A 25,006-nucleotide genomic window follows, 5' to 3' on the forward strand; every position below is an offset into this window, starting at 1 on the left:
CCGACACCGTGTCGGTGCATCGGCACAACACTAGCTTTACCAAAATATCGACGCTTACGTCACCTCACTAATCAATCTGACATTTGACTTGGTAAGAAAAGCGCGCCACTCGCGCCAAAGGATTCCAAATAACAATGTCTGAAAATATTAATTTAATTATGTATTTATTTACATAAAATTATATAAATAAATAAAAAAAATTAAAACACATATCATAGCATTTTTATTATTATGCTATAATAAAAGCATATACAAATGTCATAAGAATCCATTATGAGAATAAATTAAATTTTTTTTCATTTTTATTGATTAATTAGCAAACAAATTTGAGTGCTAGCGATGTTCTGATAAGACAAAAAAACAACCATTTAATGTGAAATACCGACTGTGAACCTCACTTTACTTTGACTATTTACACAAATTATAAAACTATTTTCAATTATTTTGTTATGGTTTTGTAACCTTAAATATTTTTTCCCTCTGTACTTGCTTACATATTGTCTATAACCACGGTTATTAGAAATATGTTATTATTCAAGTCTGATACAACAAGGTTTACTTATCTGAACTTTGTAGGCGTAGATCGAAAACAATGCTTGTTCTCGTATGATCCCACTTCTGAGCTGTGGGAGTCACAGCCGGAGAATACTTTTTCAAATAAAACATAGTCTTCTTTAACTCATATATTTCCTTTAGAATTGTAAATAACAACTTTTTCAAAAACACCGCTGTTACATTGTCATTTTCATTCCCCGAATGTCAGAAAAACATGGCCGTCATTCAGACGAGCAATTACAATACTTTTAATTTACGATAACGAAATACCGTCAGATAATTAACATGATAAGTTGAATACTTCTATTTTATATTTGAGAATCAAATATTTAAATAATCTTTTGGATCGGAATACAAATGATTAATGTTGTTATATTAAATAAACAAAAGTGTTATTGACTTATAGCATAGACTAAATAACGTTTTACGTTAAGGAATTACAGAATATATGAAACGGCTTACAATTAAATTCTTTAATTCCTTAATTTTTTTCTTATTAGTTGTCGCCCGCGACTCTGTTCTTCCAGGTTATATTCTACACCTATGCCAAATTTCAACGAGATCTATGCAGTCATTCTGGAGATACCTTTTAACAAACATACATAAATCCAAACATTCCCATTAATATTATTAGTAAGATAGAATAATAATTGCGACCTTTTGCAGCCATTATTTTCATCTTCAATTTCAATCATATACCAGACGAGATACATACAGTATTACAAACAATTAAACAACGCGCAATAAACCCAATAATCCTATCCATTGTTATCCGTGATATATCCATGAACCCTATCCATTGTTAGCCGAGGCTCACAATAATCCACCACAGCATTCCATCGCTTTGTTTCAACGTTTATCTCGACAAACATTGACTAAGTACCTTCAGACTTGTGTCAATATTTGCACGTGTATTCATTTTAATTGTTGTTATTCTCTATACTTAGATCTGTCTATTTAAGGACAAAGCTGACTTTAAATGTCCAATGAGCTGGTTACACAATACTCTTTAAATAACTCTAACTGGAAACCACTGCGGGAAGATTGGCGTTGTAGTATTTTTGTGATAAATTGTTGACTAATCCAACAAATTGGCTCTAATAAAAATAAAATACATCCTTCTTTGGTTCACTTGTTTATTCAAAAGACTTCTCTACAAGCAGAGTATTGTTGCTGGTCTCTAATAAGTTTAAACAGAACCATAAACACTTGACATTGGCCCAATCCGATGAGGGAGAGCCATAAACAAGAAACAGAAATACATCCTACTTTTTACTTATATTATCAATGCGAATGTTTAGAAGGATGGATGTTTGTTAGGAGGTATCTCCGGAACACACAACGGAAAGACATAGGCTACTCATTACGTTTTTTTTTAATCCGCGGCGGCGGATTCGCGAGTGCCAGCTTGTCTCTTTATATAACATCTTGCAAACCCTGTCATTATTATCTTTGACAAAAATAACAATATGTTTTAAACGGAGATTTTGGTCTCAGAAAGCCACGGTAAGAATCCAATTATGTTGTTTGTTGCAAACGATTGTCGCTAGCTTTATATTACCGTTTAATAGACATCTTATCTGGATATTTTATGATGCTGCGTCATCTATACGAGATCACGATATATTGATGGTCATTACGTAACTTATCGCAAAGGTACGCTATCCAAATCTAAAGGATCGACCGCCGAACTCTTGACCTAGTTCCGGGGGTTCGTCGACCGCGTGACGTCACGGCCTTCACCCCCTCCACGCCGCCGTCACCCCGGGGGCGCTACACCCCCCGTCGAGGTCACATCGTGACCGTACGCTGTCGGTGGCGGACGTGCGTGTAGCTCGGATTGTGAAACACATTTGCTAGGTTGACAGCATGACCATTATAGGTTCGTATTTAGGTTAGTTTTAATTATAATGTTTAGTTTTAGTCGTAATCTATTTTCAGTTAATTTGCTATTTTTCGCACTCAAAAGTCATGTCTTATGTTATTCTTCTTCTTCTTTTTGAGGTCCCTCTCCGACTAGCGAAGGTTGGCGATCAGTTCTCCATATTTTCCTTATGTTATTAAATGTAAAATTAGTTGTGGTATTTTTGTGCATTTATAAAGTGTGATATTCAATACCGAACAATTAAGATTAAAGTATTAAAATTGACCATAACGTTGACAAATACATGTATGTTATGTTACATAATAAATAGTATTATATATAAGTAATATTTGATTCGAAACTGTATCATACTTTTAGAATCAATGCGATGAAAATATCTATCTTCACTACATGTAACATTTTACATAAGTAGTACATAACTTCATAATATAAATAAGACCACAGTATTAAATCAGTAAAAGCGTAGGTAAGCTATAGTAGAATGGCATTAAAAGTTAGTCCCTACAGAGTTAGTTATATGCTCGTTCTATCAATTACTCGATTACCCAGTTTACTGAGTACCGAAGTTCAATTGAATTGTGTGTCAATAAGTTAGTGTTTCAAATTTAATTCTATACGTGAATTAATTGATTAGTTAAACGAAGTATTACTTTTATTTTTGTAGCGAGGATTTTTTTCATGTCGCAAAATCACTGTTGGTTTCTGATGTTTTAAACGGGCATTTTGGTCTCAGAAATCCACCGTTAATGGAACTGCAATTGTCTATTGAATGTTAAGTAAAATTTGAATAAGGAAATAAGCACATATTATTAAGTATTTTTTATCATAATTTTCGTGTGACAGAATAGAGGTTCGTGTGACACATTATTGAGGGAGGTATGAACGTGTTAAATGCGCCCTTGAACCCTTCATGCTTGTCAAAACTGTGGACGCCACATATATGTTGTGTACCTCTATCACATTACGGTTGTTTTAATATTATGGTGTATTATAATGATATTTTATTCAATTAAATTACTTCTCTTAAGTAAACTACTACTACGTAACTACTTCTGAGTTTCGTTTGATGAGTGTGGTACCGGAGGCTTAATATTAGTCCTTTCCCTTCCCACCCTATTCTTATAAGGGGAAGTATATTGAACGGTAGACGGTATGTATAGTAAGAAGAAATGTTATCTTTCTTTGCGTTATTTCCTCTGTCTCTTAGAGGTAAGCAACTTATCTACAATTGCGGATGCCTATGGGCAAGCGGTCGCTTTGCTATTTTGAAGATTTGAAGTGGCCGCTCGCTCGTTTGCCACCTCATGATAATAAACTAAGCCAAAGTTCTGTATCCGGTCGTTTAATTTTTTTATCAGTAAATATGGCCGAAGATACGAGGTATCAGGATGTCGCAACTCTCTTATTGTGAGAAAATATATTACTATGTATCTAAGTGCGAATATTTCATTGAAAATAATATCATCGTTTTATTTTTACTCCGACTCTGTTCGCTCGGTATTAAAAAAACAACTTAATTAGTAGTCTATGTGTTCTTCCTGACTATGTTCTACATCAATGCCAAATTTCAGCGAGATCCATACAGCCGGTCTTGAAATACCTTCAAACAAACATCCATCCATCCAAACATTTGTATTTATAATATTAGTAAGATAGGTTGTAATGATAAATACACGCTGTGATATATCAATACAAGTTTTTTTGTGACTGAAATGCCACTGTTTGCCTTGAGGAGGCATTTACAGCTTCACCGGGCCGATCGCAGATGGCACTTAGCCTAAACCTCGTTTAAAAGTAACTAAGCTCGAGGGCTCCCTCAGGAACCTCGGCTCGGGCCGTTACTTCGTTATTATTACAGGATTGGGACAATACAAGTGTTAAACGCAGTTTCCTACAATTATTTGCTTCCACCAGTTTGTTAAAAGCGGCGTTTGCGCGTGACATATTATGTTTCTAACGTTTTAACACTAAAACATATGACTGTTAATTGACAGCTAAAAAACGTAATATATTTCCAAGAAAATTCATGATGTAATAAATATTTTAATATTTGTATTTCTTACGAAAACATTATTTTTTTTTATTTCACAAAGCAATGTTTGTAACAATAAACATCTGACCGAGTTATTTGTTCTTATTGAACAATTAATCTTACTTCTTACTAATATTTTAAATGCGAATGTTTGGATGGATGTTTGTATGACGTTATCTTGGCATACATATAGAACAGTCTGGAAGAAGACATAGGCTACTAATTAAGTTTTTTATAGTTCCGCGCGGATAGAGTCGCGGGCGATAGCTAGTTATTAATATTTGTATTTCTTATGAAAACATTTTTTTTTTATTTTATAAAGAAATGATTGTAGCGATATAACTTTTACCGAGATTTATGTTTTTATTGAGGATTTAAACTCCGTATCCAGTTATCAGGAAATGCAACATCAATGAGATTTTACTCTCCTGCTCACTCTTATAAGAGAAAGAGGGACAGAGCATTGCTCCGGTGACGTCATAGAACACCGACCCCAGGTGTGACCTAGAGTAAATGAATTATTGCTAACATACGTAAATACACTTTATGTCCTTGTAATCTTACAATACGTAAGCTTATTATTCATATTGAGGAATATATTTATCGATCATCATATAAAGAGTTGAAATTAAATAATCATTTACATATTTAGTTCAATGATTTAATAAAAAAATCATGTAATATTATTAAATTTAAACTTGCTCTTGGTGTATCTATATAAAGTGTGTTATGCCATTTTGTCTGTGTATAATACTAAGTTAACTAAGCATAAGTTATGAGTATGACACAAATCTATATATATAAAAGAAAGTGGTGTTAGTTACACAATTTATAACTCAAGAACAGCTTTACCGATATGGCTGAAAATTAGTGAGGAGATAGCTTAGAGTCAGATGACGGACATAGGATACTATTTTTTTTTCTTTTTCGAATTTATACCTTGAAGTGCTGCTTTTTATTCAATTTACTAATCTTTATATATATAGTTCTTCTGTGAGTGTGTATGTCACTGAACTTCTCTCAAACGACTGGACCGATTTTGATGACATTTTTTGTGTGTGTTCAAGGGGATCTGGGAATGGTTTAGATTCACAATGTTCATCAAATATTAACTTCATATTAATTTATTCAAATTAAAGACGTGTAGACAGGACAACGTCTGTCGGGTCCGCTAGTATTATAATATAAATGCGAATGTTTAGATGGATGTGATGTGGATAGATGGGTGGGTGGGCTACACTAATTTAGTTTTTTATATATCTACGCGGTCGGAGTCGCGGGCGACAGCTAGTCCATGATAGAATTACAGAAATAAGTAATATGTAAATTGTTAGTTTTGCGTAAAGTACACTTTGTATGTAATGTGTTTTAATTAATCTAAAAGTTGTATGTCCTAGAATGTTCGTATTAACCTAATCACAATTACTTTATCGAATAGCCGAGCCATTTCCATTACTTAAGTTACGAAAATAACTTTATTTATAGACACGATATTCTAAGTTAAATTTCTAAATAAGTGGAATTTAATTTTTTGTAAGAGCGTGGATGGCTCAGTGGTTTCAGCATTTGACTTGTAATCTGCAAGTCCTTTGTTCTAATCCCGCCATGTACCAATCTGTTTTTTGATTTTCGATTTATATATGTACATTTATCTGAAGTTCTTACGGTGAAGGAAAACATCGTGATGCAACCTGCACATATCTGAGAAGATATTCAAAGATATGTGTGAAGTCAACCAACCCGCACTTGGCCAGCATGGTTGACTATGGCCTAGTCACCCCTAACTTAGGGTAGGCTCCGAGCCCCTCAGTGGGGACGTATAGTGAGCCGATGATACGATACAACGAAGAACATGATATTACATGTGTTGCTATCAACGTAAATAAACGTTATAAAATTAAACTATATAAGTTAATTAAATTGGCAATAATCTGTTTTTTTAGGGTTCCGTACCTCGAAAGGAAATATATACGGAACCTTTATAGGATCACTTGGTTGTCCGTCCGTCTGTCTGTCAAGACTCTTTGTTAGTAATGGTGCATATTACTTTAATTCTACTTATTCACATACTTTTTTTCGGTCGGATATAAAAAAAGCTTTTAAAAGTTATCGGCAAATCTATTGTGTAAAAAGTAGAGATTGCAGTTTTATACGTAATGTAAAAAAGTGAAGTAGATCATCGGAAGTGAGGTGGCATTAAGCCAATAGAGTCTTATCAAAAACAAAAGCCACTCGACCGACAAACCGCTTTTGTTAAATATTAAGTTGACCAGAGACAAAAGACGTTGTGCAGTTGTTCAAGGAAACCTCTCGAATATTGGAGTACAGTCAGAAGAGAAGCGTTCAAGCCAAGGGTTTGATAAAGTGGGATATTGTATTTTGATTTTACACATTTTGTTATCTTGTTAAATATTTTGTTATTTATCTATTGTCTCTTGAATTGCACGAAGTCTATGTTAACAAGTTTTGTTGTCTAAACGTATAATCCATGTCTGGAGTTCTTTTTTTTTAATATTAAATAGTATTTTAATAATATAATTTGTGTACTTTCAGATCAGGGTGCGATGCGCGCGCCGAGCGGCGTGGTGCGGTGGTCGCAGAGCGGCGGGGCGCCCCTGACTGACTACGCGGCGGTGTCGCCGGCGCCAGCCGCATCCCCGCCCCCTCTCCAATACATCTACGATGAACGCATCAACCAGCGTCTCGCCTTCTGGTAATAGACACTACCAACTTTACCAAACAATGGCTAATATTTAATTCTTGCTTGTGTAGACTATGTCATTCAACGTTCTCGTCTGTACGTTCCAGGCAAGGTGATATCACAGCTCTAGACGTGGACGCGGTAACGAACACGACAGATGAGACGCTATCGGAATGCAACGCGGTCAGCGAGCGGATAATGCACGCCGCGGGACCAGAACTCAAGGAGGAGATCATCACCAGAGGACTCGGTGAGACATACATACTGTAAAAACATATTTCGTAAACGTATATTACGTTCTGCGTATCTGCGTTGTTGATAACGAAATACGATTTTTTTTAATTTTTGGTCTGTAAGTGTGTCCGCATTTGTTCCGGGTAATCTCCGGAACAGCTGGACCGATTTCACAGGAAGGTGGCTGATGCATGCGGGCTTATTATAGGCTATTTTTTTTAATTCCATGCTGAGAAAGTCGCGGCTGACTGCTAGTATGTTTATAAGATTTAATGTCCCACAGTTGATTTAGAATATTGTACCTTACTAGACTATAATTACGGTTGATTTTGGTATGTATTGCAGAGTGCGGGACGGGCGAGGTGGTGGTGACGCCAGGCTACCAGCTGCGCAGTCGGCACGTGCTGCACACCGTGTGCCCCAACTACCTGCCGCAGTACCACACCGCCGCTGAGACTTCGCTGCACAACTGCTACAAGTAAACTGTCAAGAACTTTTATTTCCTACTTATTTCAGTGAACTTTGACGTCCAAAATGCAATTACGTTGAAAACTTATTATACCGACGTATAAGTACATCATACATTTTATATAATAAAAAAGATGGCAAACGAGCAAGCGGCCTGAATTCACCGAAATAGCCAATCGCACGCTGCCCATAGACATCTGCAATTTCGTTGACTTCCTTTATTCGACAGAGGAGGGGGCGCACAAAAAGATCTACCATTGTAAACATTCTAGATTTTATAGTAAATGTTTGATGTAAATGGGTCAAGAAATAAAAGACGTAGAATAGAAAGTGTTTATTGTGTGCAGGAACGTGTTGTCGGCGGCGTGTGAGGTGGGCGCGCGCTCGCTGGCGCTGTGCGTGGTGAGCACGCCGCGCAGGAACTTCCCCCCCGACCTCGCCGCACACGTCGCACTCAGTCAGTACTCCCAGTAGTCCCACCGCCTCACACACACACAAATATACCGCTAGATGGCGTTGTACTTAATTTGTATAATCAGTTGCATAAATATTAACACAGCTTCTGAAAATCGTATATGCTTTTTGTTTTAAAAATGTGTGTTCTCTAATTGGCCCTTACGCTTCCCGTCTATGAGTAGTTCTTGATGATGCATTTTTGAAATCAATGGCCTTTCAAACGTTTAGTAAATGTATTGTATATGTATGCAGCTGACTGTACAGGGCAGTTAGTTTGCGACACACCAGTGTCCTGTGTGGTGAAGCGAGTCGTGTACATGCAGGCACAATCCGGCGCTACCTGGAGACGTCAGCAGTGCCGGGCGTGGTGGTGGTGTGCGCGTGCGGCGTGGAGCTGTCCCCGCTGCGCGCGCTCGCCCCGCTGTACTTCCCGCGCAGTGCGCGCGAGGCGCTCGCCGCCGCCGCACGTCTGCCCCCGCCCCGCGCCGACCTGCACGACCGCCGCATCCGCATCATACACAACCCGCACTCCAACTCCGACAGCGGTCAGTGCGCTAACTCACACTACAACACAACCTATATGTGTATAAATATCACCAACATTCATACAGCCTTTCTCGAGATATTTTCCAACCAAACATCCATACATCCATCCAAACATTCGCATTTATTGTTACATTATGTTGTTACCATTTCCCGCGCGATTCACTTTTCTCTTCTTCCCCTACTTTTTTTTCATAATTAAAAAGGCAAAGGCTTAGTGGCCAGTATGCCATGTCTTTGGCAGAATGTCCTCAGTTTTTTTTTTGTGTCCGGAAGAAATCCTCTGATGATACCTTGCCTCCGGGGGAAAAGAGAGGGTTATGTAGGATTTGACTCACTAAAACCCCCCCAAATTGAAGTGAAAAAGAAGATACTTCCGGGATCGTCAAAGAGAGCACCGGAACAGTATCCACAGCTTGCTACACGAATGTTCCAACTGAAGAGCGTCACCCTATAGCTGTTCTCTTCTAACGCATAGATTTGACTATAATGCTATCTCTTTCTATGCCTATGCCTCTGCGCTTCCGCATTTTTCTTTCGCATGTATCTTGTAGACGACGAATGTAAAAGCGTAACTACATTTTTTTCATACATTCATGGATATTTTATGAACTGATTTGACTAAAAATTGAGTTGATAACATATACGCATTTACGGAAATAAATAATAAAAAATAATACGTAATAAGTAATCGATAAATAATATTTTTTTCATAGAATCATTAACCTAATTAATATATAAGAAATGAATCATTATTCCACAAACAATTCGTGCGATCCGATTGTGAGATAAATACGCGCTAGTTTTATAAGATAAACTCATAAACTCACACTTATTGTTTGTAATACTAATAATTATTATGTTCAATGTATGTATGTATGTATAAAAATAGTTAAATTAATTTCAGTTGGGTTTAAAAATTGTAAATAAATAGCTGTCGCCCAGAATTAAAAAAAAACTTTGTAGAACATCTATGCCAAATTTTATCAAGATCCATTCAGCCATTCTGGAGATATCTTCAAACATACATCCAACCAAATGTTCAAAAATTATATATTATACTAGCAGTCGACCGCGACTCCGTGCGTGCGGGTTTAAAAATATATGTTGTCCGATTCTCAGAGCTACTCAATATGCTCACAAAATTTCATGAGAATCTGTCAAGCCGTTTCCGAGGAGTATGGGAACGTAAATTGTGACACGATAATTTTATATATACGATTAGTAAGATTTCATGAATCAATTTAAGTTAGTAATTATTATATAATAACTGTCGTAAATCTATTATATAATAATACAATTAAATATAACAAAAAATTGAGTTATACAATTTATAGCTTTCGATAACTTCATTATTTACAATATTTGTAATCATTTAAAAACAAGTCTGAACGAATTCATTGTTCGCTTATAATGATTAATATCATCAAAATGTCTGTCAATAATGACAGTCCGACCTTAATTAGCCTGTTATTAAACAGGTAAATAAGTAAAGCCGCGATATACAACTAGTGCCGGCTTATCTGAGATAGAGCGAAGCATTTAAACGTTTTATCATGTATTGACGCATTTAGTTTATCGATTGCTAAACATTCGGACAGACCGCGAGTTTGTGTTTGTGAATATAAGAAAATGGAAGTACAGACTACGATTAATTTGGAGTTAAAGGAACGGCCGCATGGTTAGTAATATATTTATTTCATGTTGCAGTTATGTTGTAAAATATGGCATTCTAGAATATGGTTAGTTGTACAAAATGAATTATCTCTTAAGCATTTAATTTTTATTTTATATTTAGCTAGAATTTTATTAAAATATGATGTGATCGTAGTTTTTTTGTTAAAAAAAATAAATGCCACGATTCGGAAACTTCCTTTTCCTTTCCCTTAATATCCAAAGATTTAAAATCTGCACATTTATGTAATAAAACGGAGCGTTTTGTCATAATAATATATATATAATCAGATTGTATAATATGTACGATTAATTACAATTAATTTCAAATACTTGAATATTAAAACTTAAATATTAAGTTCATGTTTTTGAACAAATCAAAAAAACTTAATGCTATTTTTCATCCACGCTCTTTACTCTTTCCTCCGTGGTTCATGCAAACAAGGGAACTTTATAGCATCATACTATAAATACGATATTAAAAAGACTTTCTTCAATTTCAAATTATTGATGTTTGTGTCACATTATGACGCATGCGCTGCATATGTGATTCACTTCTGTGATGTCATAATTACGACTTATTTTTTTTAATAATATAATAATTTAACTTTTTAACTTCCGCAATATAAACAATCAAAGATAAAAACAACATAACTCACACCCGTAACCCGAATGGGTAGACAGAGACGGATTTCCATTTATACATCTACGCTTACATGTACGTCGGATTCTGGTGCTCTTAATAAGTACCTATGGGAAGGCCCCGACCGGATCAAATATGAGTTCATAAACCCGCGTCTTATCGCCGTAGCTGTTATATCGAAAAGAATAGATTGAAATTATTCAAAAATCAATATTTATAAAATATTTATTTTTAATTTGAAATTACAAAATAATTAAATTGACTCGCACCAAGATCTAACCAGTGTTTTATTGTGATTATTCAACTCCAGTGAGAAGAAGACTCTTTGAGACTGCTTTACAGTCGTGATTTTAAAGCTACGTCTACGGAGATTGACTATAAAATCAATTATTGCAAAAAGAATTCCATTTAATCCCATATTTTATATAAGAAGCGTCAATAGCCTAATGGTTAAGGGTACGGATATCCGATCACGAGGTCGCGGATTCGAATCCCGCCATTCCACTATTCTCGCAAACCATATCCTAGCACAAGCCTAGAGCTTAGTTGGAATGGTAAAAGAAATGTTAGTAAATTTACAAAAAAAATCTGCTAATATTTTACACAAAAAAAAAAACAATTAAATGTGGCAATATATTTTAAAAACTAATAAGTTTAGAGATAATAACCGCTTGCCATATTTACCTAATAATCATTAAAATTAAATAAACAAAATAAAATTTAAACTATCGTAATGTTTTCGTCAGCCATGTTCCGCCCACAAGCGCACACATCACAACTTGCCGTATTACTTTTTTATCTATAGCAAACAATGCTCATAAGGCTGTAGACATACCGGGCGCAGTATTTTAATTTGCTTCGAATTTTTGAAGATTTTTCTTAATATCAAGATAAAATTAATTAAGCGAATTTTGGATTTATATATTTAACAAGTAAATATTTGTATACTATTTATTTATTTTTAATGATGTATTAATAAGTAAATTTTTAACGTTTTTTTCACCACGTCAACGCAAAGTTTCTCAATTATTATTTTTTTTAATCTAATTTTTGCCCAAATTATAATGACAAACTTTGAGAATTAAATTTATTATTAAAAAATAAACATGATGTTTATTTTAATATGTTTAATATGTGTTAGTTGTGAGTGTTGTGTGTACCCAGCCTTAGATAGTCAGCATTAGGGGACAAGATTTTTCTCGTTACGACGTTTCATTACAATATTTTGACAGGCGCCTAATTTACCTTTTTTAAGAAATATTCAGATTCCTTAAAAAAAATGTTTATTTTTTTTCCTAAAATGTTAAAGTGAATCGTGTATATTGGTATTTTGTTTTTATAATGTGGAGTTTTAAAAATTAGTTAATATTTTGTGGTTTGTAAAATTTATTTTGTGATGCGTCCAAAGAAATCTGTTTCATCCAAATGGGCAATTATCAACGAGGGTTTTGAATTTGATCGTAAGACGTGTTAAGATTTCTATTGTTTTTGAACAAATTTATTTATGTGACTCTACGTGTTCTACATCTGTGCCAAATTTCTTCAAGATCCATGCAGACGTTCCGGAGATATCCTGTAATAAACATCCATCCATCCAAACTTTCGCACCTATAATATTAGTAAGATAAAACCGTTACTATGTTTACGAATTTTCTCTTAAGTTTTCTTACATAGATTTAATATATCAATTAATACTTTCATTTTAATTAAAAGAATTCATAACATATTTTCGTCATACAAATGATATCTCGGTCTTATCAGATAACAAAAGAAAATTCGCTTGCGTACTTTTTTAGCAAAGAGGTCAGATGTTATCTTTATTTGTTTAATTACTGTTATATTTAATTCTTTGTTCTCTTTGTCAACTCTTATCAATAGAATTTGTAAAATTAGCACTTTGCTACGAATTATGTTACTTGTTATTATGAAGAAATGAGACGTTAAGAGAAATTTACAAGTCACAAAAATGTGTTACTTTAAATTTCCCAAGCGCATTTTCATAATGCACAAATGAATGTAATCATGCTTTTCAACAAAGAATATTTTACTGTCACTTGTGCAGATTGCAGGACAATCTTTCCAAATAGTTACGACTTATTCTTAAAAGTAAAGAGCGTACTTAAAGGCAAGCAAATCATCAATAATTTCTTTCGTGTTTCAAAAGCCATGGGACAACTAAAATTAGGCGATTCACTACCGTACTACGTTTGTCTTCTAAGTAAAATAAAACTTATGTAAACGCTTTCCTAGTATCTTTGGTTGTAATAGCAATTTCTGTTCAGCTGAAGACGATGCTTCGGCGTGCGACTCTGACGCGGCGGCGGAGGCGGCGGCCGCGTTCGCGCGCGCCTGCGCACCGGACACGCAGCGTCTGCTCGCCCCGCACTCCCCGCACACACCGCACACGCCCCGCCGCATACACGACCACGATGAGTGAGTACCCACATTGTACTATATGTTTTTAATTAATGTATGAGGCAAATATGACTTCGTTACGTCATCTCTAAGTGTATACGTTTTAAACTGTCAGCTTTATATCTCTTTTATATTAAAAGTGTAAGCAATTTGTTGTCTTACAGCAAAAAGTATCGCTAAACATCTGCTGATGATACCCTAGTTTATTAACTTAAATATTCTATTTTCTTATTCATGAAAAATAAAAATTGAAAAATCAATAATTTTGAACTTTAAATATTTCATAGCTAAAATTTCCGTGGTTCTTGGTAGTGTCGTAAATAGTGCAAATATTTGTGCAAGAAACGAAACGTCGTCAGCGAACGTTCCCGCGCATGTGACGTGACGCAAACAAAGCGCGGGAAAACTAACAAACATGGCGCCGCCGTAATGCGTTTTGTGCAATCATCTCAAACTTTATGCGCTCTTTCAAAGAAACTAGGTCATTAAATCTGAAGCTATTAGTGAATTTACTAATGAAAAATACAAAATAAGCTTTAATTCTAGTTAGCATGGAGGTCACGTTTTGTTGAGGAAAAAGGTCGATATATTTGAACTGTTGAAATTTGAAATGCTCATTTCGAAGACTTTTATTTCGTCCTAAAGTTATTTAAAATTCTCCAGAACATTTACTATGTAATCATTAACTTATGCAATATGTTTACTAATTAATAGATCAATATTGTCCTATCCCCTAGTTACAAGCGAGATGACAAATATTTGTCACATGTAACATGTTCCATCACTTTTGCTATCAGTCGTGTCATTTTGTCTGATGTTACATAGACCATACAAAAGAGATGCAGACGACTAACAGTGCGGGGTGCAAAATCGTTATTTAAGAGTTTTTTTTACAACACATCTTTAGTAAAGAGCGTCTGTGGCTCAAGGGTTAAGCTCTTATAATCTGCGCGTCGTGGGTTCCAATCATCCGGGAACGGAAAACATCGTGATGCATCCTGCACATATCTAGTCACCTCTAACTTAGCGTAGGCTCCGAGCCCCTCAGTGGGACTTATAGTGAGCTGATGATGAAATCTTACAAACGTCAATACTTTATTTCTGTCTGTACGAGTATTTGTAAGTTATAGTACCAATTATAAATCCATTAACTAGTCTAAGATAAGAAGACAACATATTAATTAAAGGGGTAAAGTTTAACCTCGAGTTTTTAATTTAAGCTTTTAAATAGATATCTCATCTAGACCAACTACAATATGCATACTCTTAAATCGTCGATGTTTTTTTAAATGATTTATGATGTAAATGTGGCAATGCAACTTCAATATTTATTCTTAGCAAGATGCGATTCTATTTGCCTATTTATAGTGTGGTATGCATCTTCAGAAAATAAATTTGATTCTACCGTAAGCTATGCAAAGGCTAAACGCTTATAGTGAAGTTTGGTCAAAAAGTGTCAAGGTCGAGGTATTCTAGGATTGTATAAAGTAACTCAGGCAAATCTATTTGTGCTCTACTACGAAACATATATAACATGAATAAGCTTCCTCTTTTAGCAATAAAATTATCAGTCCCAAAATATAACACACACTTTTAATTTTTTTTCAAACATTTCTTCGAAGTGAATACGAGCTTAAGTCCCGCCTAATCTATCTCGAATTAAATTAATGTAAAGATAAAAATAGAAGTTAGTTATAGTAATATGATTTTGACCTTCTGTGAGCGTGAGCGTGAGTGCGTTTAGTGCCGCGACCTACACGCGATAGGTTTCTCTAGTCTGTCACACAGATGACAGTCTGACACTGAATAATAATGACACAGGTTAATTGTTCGAACGGAAATTGATGTTAAGGCTTGTAGATGTAGACGTCTTTTACAATACGACCGTTAAATTAAAAATGTAACATGAAATGCTTATTGATTTAGTTAATTTTACATCCATTTTTTATTCTACAAACTTCTGATAAACTAACCAATAATGTACCAATTGAACAAAATATAAAGATTGTTACGTTCCTCAAACGAAACTGGTAGAAAATGAACGATGACATTTTTTTATCTGTGTCACATTTCTTTTGTTTTACGTTGACATGTGTCCTTTATTTTTACAATGTTGTAAGGAGGTTAAGGACATGCGATTTTATGTGCATAATGTCTCTCACGTAGAAAGCGGTATAGTACGACAAATATATGTGACCCGGTGAGACAGGTGTTGTTACCTACTTAGACAAAATATGACACATAAGTCAAGATATCACATGACAACTTTAACAGTGGTAGAGCCCGCTTTAACATCATCGCACGAATCGGCCCGGCTCGCCCGGTGAAATACCACGACCATACAGAAGACACGCCTCAATTGGAAGCAATTCCGTATTTCGTCTGATGAGTGTGCGGCCCGGAGGCCTGATTTAGTCCTCTTTCCCTCCCCACTATTTTCTTATAAGGAAACGATGGGTAGTGTAAGTGGACTTTCCGGATGAGAAGATGCATGGAAATATTTTATTTCTGTGCATCCACTCCTCCGTCGATTGAAGGTAGGCAATCCATATGCAATTGCGTAGGTCTATGGACAACGGTCACTTCGCTATTTCAGCGAATTCAGGTTGTCACTGCCTCGTTTACCACATTGTGATAAAAAAAAAACCTGACAAGGAATTGCAGTGCTTTTTATATTCGGGGTGCGCTTTTATGCCTGACAAGTTTAAGCATTTTAGTAGAAACCTTACAGAAATATATTCTAGTCATTGTATTGTATTCTCGTCACTTTTGTATTTCGTTTGACACTAGAATAGTCATTCAAAGTAAATACAAAAGATGATTCAAACAGTGTGACAGTGTAAAAGCATCAAGCGACATAAATCGGTCAACTGTCCTATAAAGAACGGCAAAGCATGTGTTCTGATACATTTTAAAATAGATTTCTTTTGTTTTAATTACGTCGAAGTGACTTTGGTTTGTCTTTTTTTTTAATAATTAATGTAAAATCAAACCAGAACAAAAAAATATTTCTCCTAAGTTTACTAGTATGCATTAGTTTAACGAACACTTAAAAAGGAAAATACGTATCAATGTCATTAAAAATTAGTCATAATTCATATTGATTTACAGCAGTGCGTATTGTTTCTCTTAAGAACGTATACAGATTTATTTCTTATCGAATAAAAGTTTACTGGCCTTTGTTATACGATTGATTTGGCGTTATCTAGACGCGTTGCCTGTCGCAAACAATTTGCGACCCCACTGTGACACCTGCTGCCCTCAACTTGAAGGTCGAAGCGGCAATATTCTTGTCTGCAAAGTCTTTGATGTCCATAGTTTACTTACTTAGAAGGACTGTCCACATCTATGCATATTTACAACTGAACGTAAACACTCAAATTAGCAATAATATATGTCTCAAAATCAAGTTTATATCTATATTTTTGTATTGATCTTTAATTGACTGACGAGAAAAAAATCCCAAGTAATGATTTTGTTCTACTTAAAGTCAGATTTATAAATGTAAAATAAAATATGGTAACAGTAATCCAATATGCAGCTTTAAATCCGTGTCCCAGTTTAAACGGATAACAAATGGTTAACCTACTAGTAACGATCCGTGACGTCGGTGTTGTCAGGACTACAGAGCGACGCGACTGTTCATATTTCAGTCGGCCGATTAGTTGCCGGATCTGTCTGTAGATCGCATTTGTTATGAATACAAAGAGCTGCGACCGTCGACATCTTGGTCTGTCGATTTATTTCTAGATCCTTCAGTAGATTCTGCCCAAGTCTGAGGGCGCGGCAGATGACCGATGGACATTTTTTCTCTTTTTCTTTTATAGTGTTTAGATGTTGCCTGTGTTACTTATTTCAAAGTGCAAAGTTAGTGTCTTACATATTTCACAACGGACAAAAAATTGCCAGTTACAAAAAATATTAACTAACGAATGCTTTTTGAAAATATTCCATTATAAATATTCAAGAACTTGTGCTATGATAGAAATAATTAATTATTTATGAATTTATCAATTACATTATTATACTTTTTTAATACCTAAACAGCTGATTTAACTGAAAACGATCGAAATGTGAGTCATTTGCCCTATTTCGGGTAATTTACCCCAGAGGCAGCGCGCATCTCACTAGCGCCGCCTCAGTTTGGTCGCGGACGTCGTGTGAGTCGCACGTGCATTGTGTTCGCATTATATGTCTACACCGAAATCTGTGAAGTGCATATACGTGTTTTTATCGATATTTAACGTCTGCTCTGTAAAAAATACATAACTGCGCACATAAATTGAACTGCCGTTGTGTCTGGTTTGTTTTTTAAGAACAAAAGCGAGTGGGAATCGATCTTTGCGAATAAAATAAGGTTTGTTTTGATTAATTGCAAACATGATTTGATTATAATTAGTTGATAGTGGTTGTTGAGTATCTAGTTATATAAACATACAGTCGCGATGTAGTTTTTCTAGTACTCAATCTGCTCTTTAATTTCATGTCGTCAAGAGGTTTACGATTGTCATAAAAATTTTAGTTCTATCTTTTGATTTAAAGCAAATATTTTGTATGCAATTATGTCTTGTTTTTTTGAGGAAATTAAACGTTAGTCATGTTAAATATACACAATGTATCGTAAGCGATATCAATAATATATATGTAATTAAATAAATATATTTATGTAAATAAAGTTATCATAGTATGTATACATTTCCTGCGTGAGCTTCAAATGAACATGAAATTATACAAACACTCATAAAAATGTATTTATACAGGATGTTTAAACAGCCCAGGCAGCATAGGTTACGGTTAACCCTTATTGTGGAAAGATTTCTTTTTCGAAGAAAGGGTAAAAAACTAAGTTAAAAATTATTTTATCGTGATCGTATATTTTTATAAACTTGTATATATGAACATAAGGGTTAAGCTAAGTTACTAAGTAAACGCGATGCTCATTTGTTTATGCTTAACATTATCTCCTTATGTTACATTTTGACATTGTTTTCTAATGTACATAATATTGCTTTTTTATCTATTGCATTGTATTGTTAAACAATCGTAAAAATGATGTGCGGTTAGTATTGAAAAAAGACAATAGTTTAAAAAAAATATTAAGTAAAATTATTTGAACTAGTCGTTGTTCAAATAAATTTAATAAGTATGTATGTATGTATGTATATATTTAACTAACAAAGGCAATAAAAACTATTTGAAAAATAAAACAAATATAATCTACATTCCTATTAACGTTATTAAAATTATTTGTTAAGGTTTTTTTACGAACGGACGCAATTTAGGCATACATTCCAAAAACCTTGGCTAGTAGTCGTTTTACGGTATTTAAAAGAAATTAACTAGATTTGGTTTTCACTTACGTTTTAAGTTAATAAAACGTTACTCTCAAGTTACTCATTGGTTTATTGAAGCTATTTAAAAAACTTAGATATTCACTTAATTAACTTTGTTTCGTGGTTGCTATAATAAATGAAGTATGGAAAAATAAGTTATTATAAATACTTGTGTGATCATATCGAAATTAAATCCATTGCCGTGAGATTTGTGGCCTCATATTAAATAATTCGACAAGCTAACTATTGTTACAGAATAGTTACGAATACATTTGAATAGCATGGAAGGACTCTTGTGATTATAAAACTACTAGTTGTCGCCCGCGACTCCGTCCGCGCGGTATTAAAAAAAATTGGATGACTATGTCTAACATCTCCGAATTTCAGCGAGATCCGTTTAACAGTTTTGGAGATACCTTTCAACAAATATCCATTCATCCATCAAATCGTTCACATTTATAACATTAGTTACTAGTAGTAATCTTTTAATCTTTTACTACTAGTAATCTTTTACTACTTGCTGATTTGATGTAGATTGTGATTAGTTTTGTTTTGATGTAACTTAAATAGTATAAAATTAAGTGATTGGTAACATACATGCATTCGTCGACTTAAAATTACGTTACGTCAGTTACCTTGGTTTTCCACTGACGCTATAAGTGTACAGTCAGCTGCATATGTATACTATACTTTTGGAAAGATTCATAAACGAGAATATGCATTCGGTTTCAAAAATACGAAACGTAACCATCTATATGCTTTCGATCGTGAATACATGTTGTTGACGAACATGTGCATATGTAATTTTGAAACCAAAAACCTATACAAGTTTCTTATTTATGCAGCTGACTGTACATAAATATATTTCATTCTAGTTAAATAAATAGAGGTAATAATTACTGGGATCGGTGCCATATCTACGATCTGTTAGTTAACGTAGTACTAATAATGTGACGTTCGTAGAGACGGAAATGTATATGCAGGCGATGTTGCGTGCAAGGAATTACTCATTGCAATTGACCAAGACATTACGCCTGAGTAAGCCGCGATAGAAATCGTTCACAACTACTTCTTTATGGCACAATACGTAATCTATACATATTAATAAAATTAGTATGTCTGTATGTAAAAATCAAAAAGCATTTTTGAAATGCCTGTCCGCATGGCCGCGTTAGTTTCAGGTAAAGTGGGGTACCACTAGTCTCTTATTCGGGACTTAGAGCAAGGTAGCTAATTTTTTTATTATTAAATTTTGAGCTGACGAAGTCTGTAATTAATAGAGTCATGTGGTATGTTACCTTTTCTAAGCAATATTAAAAATGAGAAAATAGCGAAGATGTACAGTAAGAGTTCATAACATTCAAACGATTTAAATGCAATGCACTCAATCCCAAAGGTCTCATCATCCCATTTTGTTGTTTCGGTTTATTTTAAAATAACTGAGCAGAATAATATGTTTTGTTTGAATTTCGGCTGTGGAAATTCACGGTAATAATACGATTCTCGCGGCCAGGTCAGTGCACCTCCAAGTAAACAAAGCGAACTTCTTTTAATATTACACGTCGACACTTTTATATTGATTCTATTTTTACCCATGACTTCACCTCATTACAATATAATAGAGTATTATTTACTTCAACAATACAATGTCTTTTTGTTATTCAGTGGTCCCAATTAATTTAACACGTCGGAAACAAGATAATATCTCTGTCACCAGGGCCGGTGTTAGGTTAGGGCGCGGATGGGCGCCCAGGGCGCTGGACTGCGAATTATACAGTCTCAGATAGTCGCCGTAGAATCTGGCCCAGGGCTAACTAAATGCTAGTAACACGTTATCTTTCTTTAGGTGAATGTCCTATGTTTTTTTAATAATATTTAAATATATAAGTAGTAAATGAATATATAAGTAGTAGATATGTTAAATGTAAGTGTCAAACCAGTTCAAAGGCAAACCGGTGTCGATTAATTACTTGATCTAGTTGCACTAGAAATATATTGAACTAAATAATTTATTCAGTTGGCAACAGATGTGGTTTTAACAACGTTGTATATACATTTTTTTAATGTTGGTAGAGATTAGGATTGTGTTTACTTTAAAATACTTTGTGCTATTATTATAATACTAGCTGTCGCTCATGATTCCGTCCGCTCAAAGTTTAAGAAAAAACTTAATAAGATGTCTGTATGTTTTTCCAGACCATGTTCTGTAACTGTGTCTAATTTTATCAAGATCAGTTGAACCGATCCGGAGATACCTTTTAACATATATCTATCTATCCATCTTAATTTTTGCATTTATATATTAGTAAGATGTATATACATATAGTTATGTTGTCAAGACTTTCTCGAAGTATAAAAAAATCCAAGTATTTATAATTTTACTTATAGTTTACCATAATTATATTATTTCTGCCATTCCAAAAACATTTAACTATGTAGGAATCAATTTTACAACGTAATTTTGTTTTCATACACTTATTTTATTTAATACTGAGGTAAGGAGACATCAATAAAATCCAATGGACCCGAAGACGATCCAATTTGCTTCGTACACAGTTTGATCTGGGTCGGACTCGGATAAAAAGGCTTGTAAAAACGACTTTAATATATTATGGCTTTAGAAGCATTATTTGTTTTATCCTGGGTAACTGTCAGTTTAAATTCTTTTTAAGCGCGAAATATTTTTTAAAAATTATTGTAAATATGTTTTGTGAGCGATATAAAACATAAAAAAAAACATTCATCATTTTCAAACCCTTAACCCAGAAAGAGATGGTAATAAAAACTCATATCTTGTCTCTCTCTTCTATCTGATATGGCAAAAAAATGTAGTGCTCAATTCTTTCAATAAAACTTTTATATAAATAGAATAATAATTGCCTCATTTTTGTTTCAAATTAAAAGAACAACACTTAATTAAGAGATGACGTCACTCTAGAATGAGGTCAGTGGCAACCCTCAAGCGCATTACTCATGCATGTGCGAACCCTGATGTAATATCATCGCATGAAAATGATCCTTATGTCTGTCGTAATAAATACTAGAATTGTATACCACGCATTAGAGCATGGTGCAATGAAATAGCCGAAGCGTTCCGCACAGTGGGCGTAACTCCATTGTAATTTATTTCTGTTTGCGATAACATGAACACGGTGCAATAAAAAGAACATCAGATTTTTCTTAGAAAATTATAGATTCCATCCTTCATCATTTCATCAGAGTCAATAAAATAATTTGTTAAACTTTTACCGTAGCTCTCACTCTACACACTTAAGGTATTGATTTCGTAGCGAGAATGTAAGGGTCGCGTCTATACACGTAGCTGCTACGAACCGCTACAAGCCTCTACGATCCGACCTCTAGTTTTCAATGACTACTTATAAATATTGGATATTGTTTTACCGACACCTTCTATGTATAGGAAATAAGTTTTTATTTATTTATACATAAAGGTTAATTGTCTTAGATTTATCTTATCTTTTTAAGTATTATTTACTCTACAAAAATATAAATGTAAGAAGGAACCTCGTCTTTGTAAATAACTTTATCTCACCTGCAATGCAGATGTAAAAGATTTGAACTGATAACATTATTCTATTGTAGGAAATTAAAATAACGAGTACACAGATTATTTTATAACAGAGCAGTCATTAAATATTGCAGAAAAAAGTGTCTTCCGTGTAGAAAAAACGTTGTTATACCGAACTGTGTGATCCATGTGTGCGTATAAAAGGACATAGATATAATTAAAGTGTACAAAAATGGCAATGGATACGATGGCAGTGGAACTGCCCGACTTATCGACGCATGAGCCGCGACCAATCGCCGAGGAGACGGCGGAAGAAAAGTAAGTAAAATTGATTGTTTATTTGAATTTAATTGTTAATACATCCATTAAAATAGACTTGTGCGATCTAAATTGTTTTGTTATTTCATTAGACTCGCAAAATATAAAGGAATAAACTTGTAACTAAAGTGTACATAAGTTGTTAGGTGTGTTATATTAATATAACAACACAAGTGTGTTAATTGCCTTGTTAACTTTTAATTAAACGAACGACGTAATCAACAATTAGGACGTGTGTACATTATTTCTAACTGGCCGTTGCCTGCGATTCCGACCACGCAGAATTAAAAAAATAACTAAGTAGCCTTCTTGCAGGTTATGTTCTACATCTATGCCAAATTTCAGAGAGATCCATGCACCACCTAAACTTTTGCATATATTAGTGGGATGAGATCTATCCTTAATTTTCTGTAGTCCACTGTCACACTGTTGCATGGGGGTTGAAGTGCGACATCGCATAACTGTATTCAGGTCAAGCGGGTGCTCAGGGGGGTGCGGAATGGGGGTAGATTTTTATTATCATACGCCATCCCTGTTAATTTGTTTTGCTGACGCATTTACGTGACGCTTACTTATTTTTAACAGAGGATGCATTTTATCTTATTACTGGTAATGTTATGTTAACTTGACTAGTGTTAACACGTTCAATGCTACGACAATTTTCAAGTTAGTACTGAAAAATATTATAAACTATTTACTTGTACCAATACTATGAGTCACATTAACTTGGCAAAAAAATGTAAGAAGTCAATTTATTTGTATAATGTATATTCCTAAGGTTTCAAGTTTACCTTCAATTTTATAGCGAAAACCTTGTACGTTTTTAACCTTGTTTCTTTTTTCAAAAGAAAGTTTATTTTTAAGTTTAACCACATTTATGCACTAACATTACAATAAAACGTATACAAAAAAAATGGCCGGAATTTGTAAAAATAAACTGTGTAATTTGAAACAACACACGATTAATTGAAAACATTGTGTTTTTTTTCTTTTAGACTCGGTGCATTTTTGTATAACAACGAATCTTTCAAAGGTTAATTTATAAAACTAGATTGTAAGGAAATACTTAACTTAGGATCTCGATTGACAGTTGTATTGACAGATATTGGCATCTCTTACATTCTCATTGAAAAAAAAACAGAGACAACAAGTATCAAAAAACAGTAATGAAAAGTTTATTGATACAGTGAATTATACATCCACTAACCGTGGATTTCTGAGACTAAAATCTCTGTATAAAACATATCGTCATACGTTTAATTATCTTTGACAAATCAGTATGTTTTAAACGGACAATTTGGTCTCAGATACCAATGGTAAGTATATTATTGATTTTAAACCGTTTATTGCGCGGGCGTGTTGACGTTAAATGTGGAATAATAACCCTCAGACCAGACAGTCTAGTCTAGACTTTGCGTGGGCCAGAACAATAGGTTACTCACTACAAAAATTAAATTATGTCACAATAAATAATAAAAAATAACCGGAGGCCTTATAAAGTCCTCTTTCCCTTCCCCCCGTCTTCCTTATAAGGAAAGGATGGGATATGGAAGTGGACTTTCCGGATGAGAGGATGCATGGAAAGAGAAAATATTGTCTTTCTGTGCATCCTCTCCTCCGTCGATTAAAGGGAGGCAACGCATATGCAATTGCGTATGTCTATGGGCAACGGTCACTTCGCTATTTCAGCGATTTCAGGTGGCCGCTCGCTCGTTTGCCACCTTATGATATAAAAAAAAATCTTAATATTTTCTCTTTATAAGATACAATGTCACTATTTAAAGCTAAAATATCAATGTATATTTCTAAGAGATGTACAAACTAAGAATCTAAGAAAATCAGTAGAAATCGCTTTATAAAACCCCTAGTGGAACGACATATCTATAACGGTAACCAAATACTTTCAACTAAAAGCCATATAATATAAAAAAAATAGGTTACAAATTTTATAGGTTATTTTTAAAACCGATTTTAGCTGTAACTCTTAGCTGGAGCTCTGGCGTCATGTGGATTAAAAGTGCTATAGTAATATCCACTTTAAGTGGTCCTGCTGGCCGCCACAGTACTCACGATGACGTCACATGAGTAATACGTTCAAAGATAAAGTAATGTCTATGAATCTGGTAAAAGCCGGTTAAGAACTTATGTGCATCGTATTTACTTTCTGTTCTATATCGGATGACGTAAAATATTGATTTTTGTTGTAGTAATTGATTATTT

The 25,006-nt window shown here is 34.3% G+C and overlaps 1 protein-coding gene across 2 annotated transcripts in view; it reads left to right on the forward strand.

The window, feature by feature from the left end:
- The window catches only part of Gdap2 (ganglioside induced differentiation associated protein 2), a 58,101-nt gene that overhangs the window by 24,931 nt on the left and 8,164 nt on the right, over window positions 1-25,006 (forward strand). For both annotated transcript variants that reach the window (XM_013316074.1, XM_013316068.1), the window contains exons 2-7: window positions 7,026-7,185; window positions 7,281-7,423; window positions 7,753-7,885; window positions 8,223-8,332; window positions 8,655-8,876; window positions 13,474-13,624. In XM_013316074.1, coding sequence (XP_013171528.1) covers window positions 7,037-7,185; window positions 7,281-7,423; window positions 7,753-7,885; window positions 8,223-8,332; window positions 8,655-8,876; window positions 13,474-13,624 — 908 coding nt within the window. In that variant the 5' untranslated portion in view covers window positions 7,026-7,036. The remainder of the gene's footprint in view (window positions 1-7,025; window positions 7,186-7,280; window positions 7,424-7,752; window positions 7,886-8,222; window positions 8,333-8,654; window positions 8,877-13,473; window positions 13,625-25,006) is intronic.

The sequence above is a fragment of the Papilio xuthus genome, unplaced genomic scaffold (assembly GCF_000836235.2).
Source record: "Papilio xuthus unplaced genomic scaffold, Pxut_1.1 DF829129.1, whole genome shotgun sequence".
In the NCBI taxonomy this organism is placed as follows: Eukaryota; Metazoa; Arthropoda; class Insecta; order Lepidoptera; family Papilionidae; genus Papilio; species Papilio xuthus.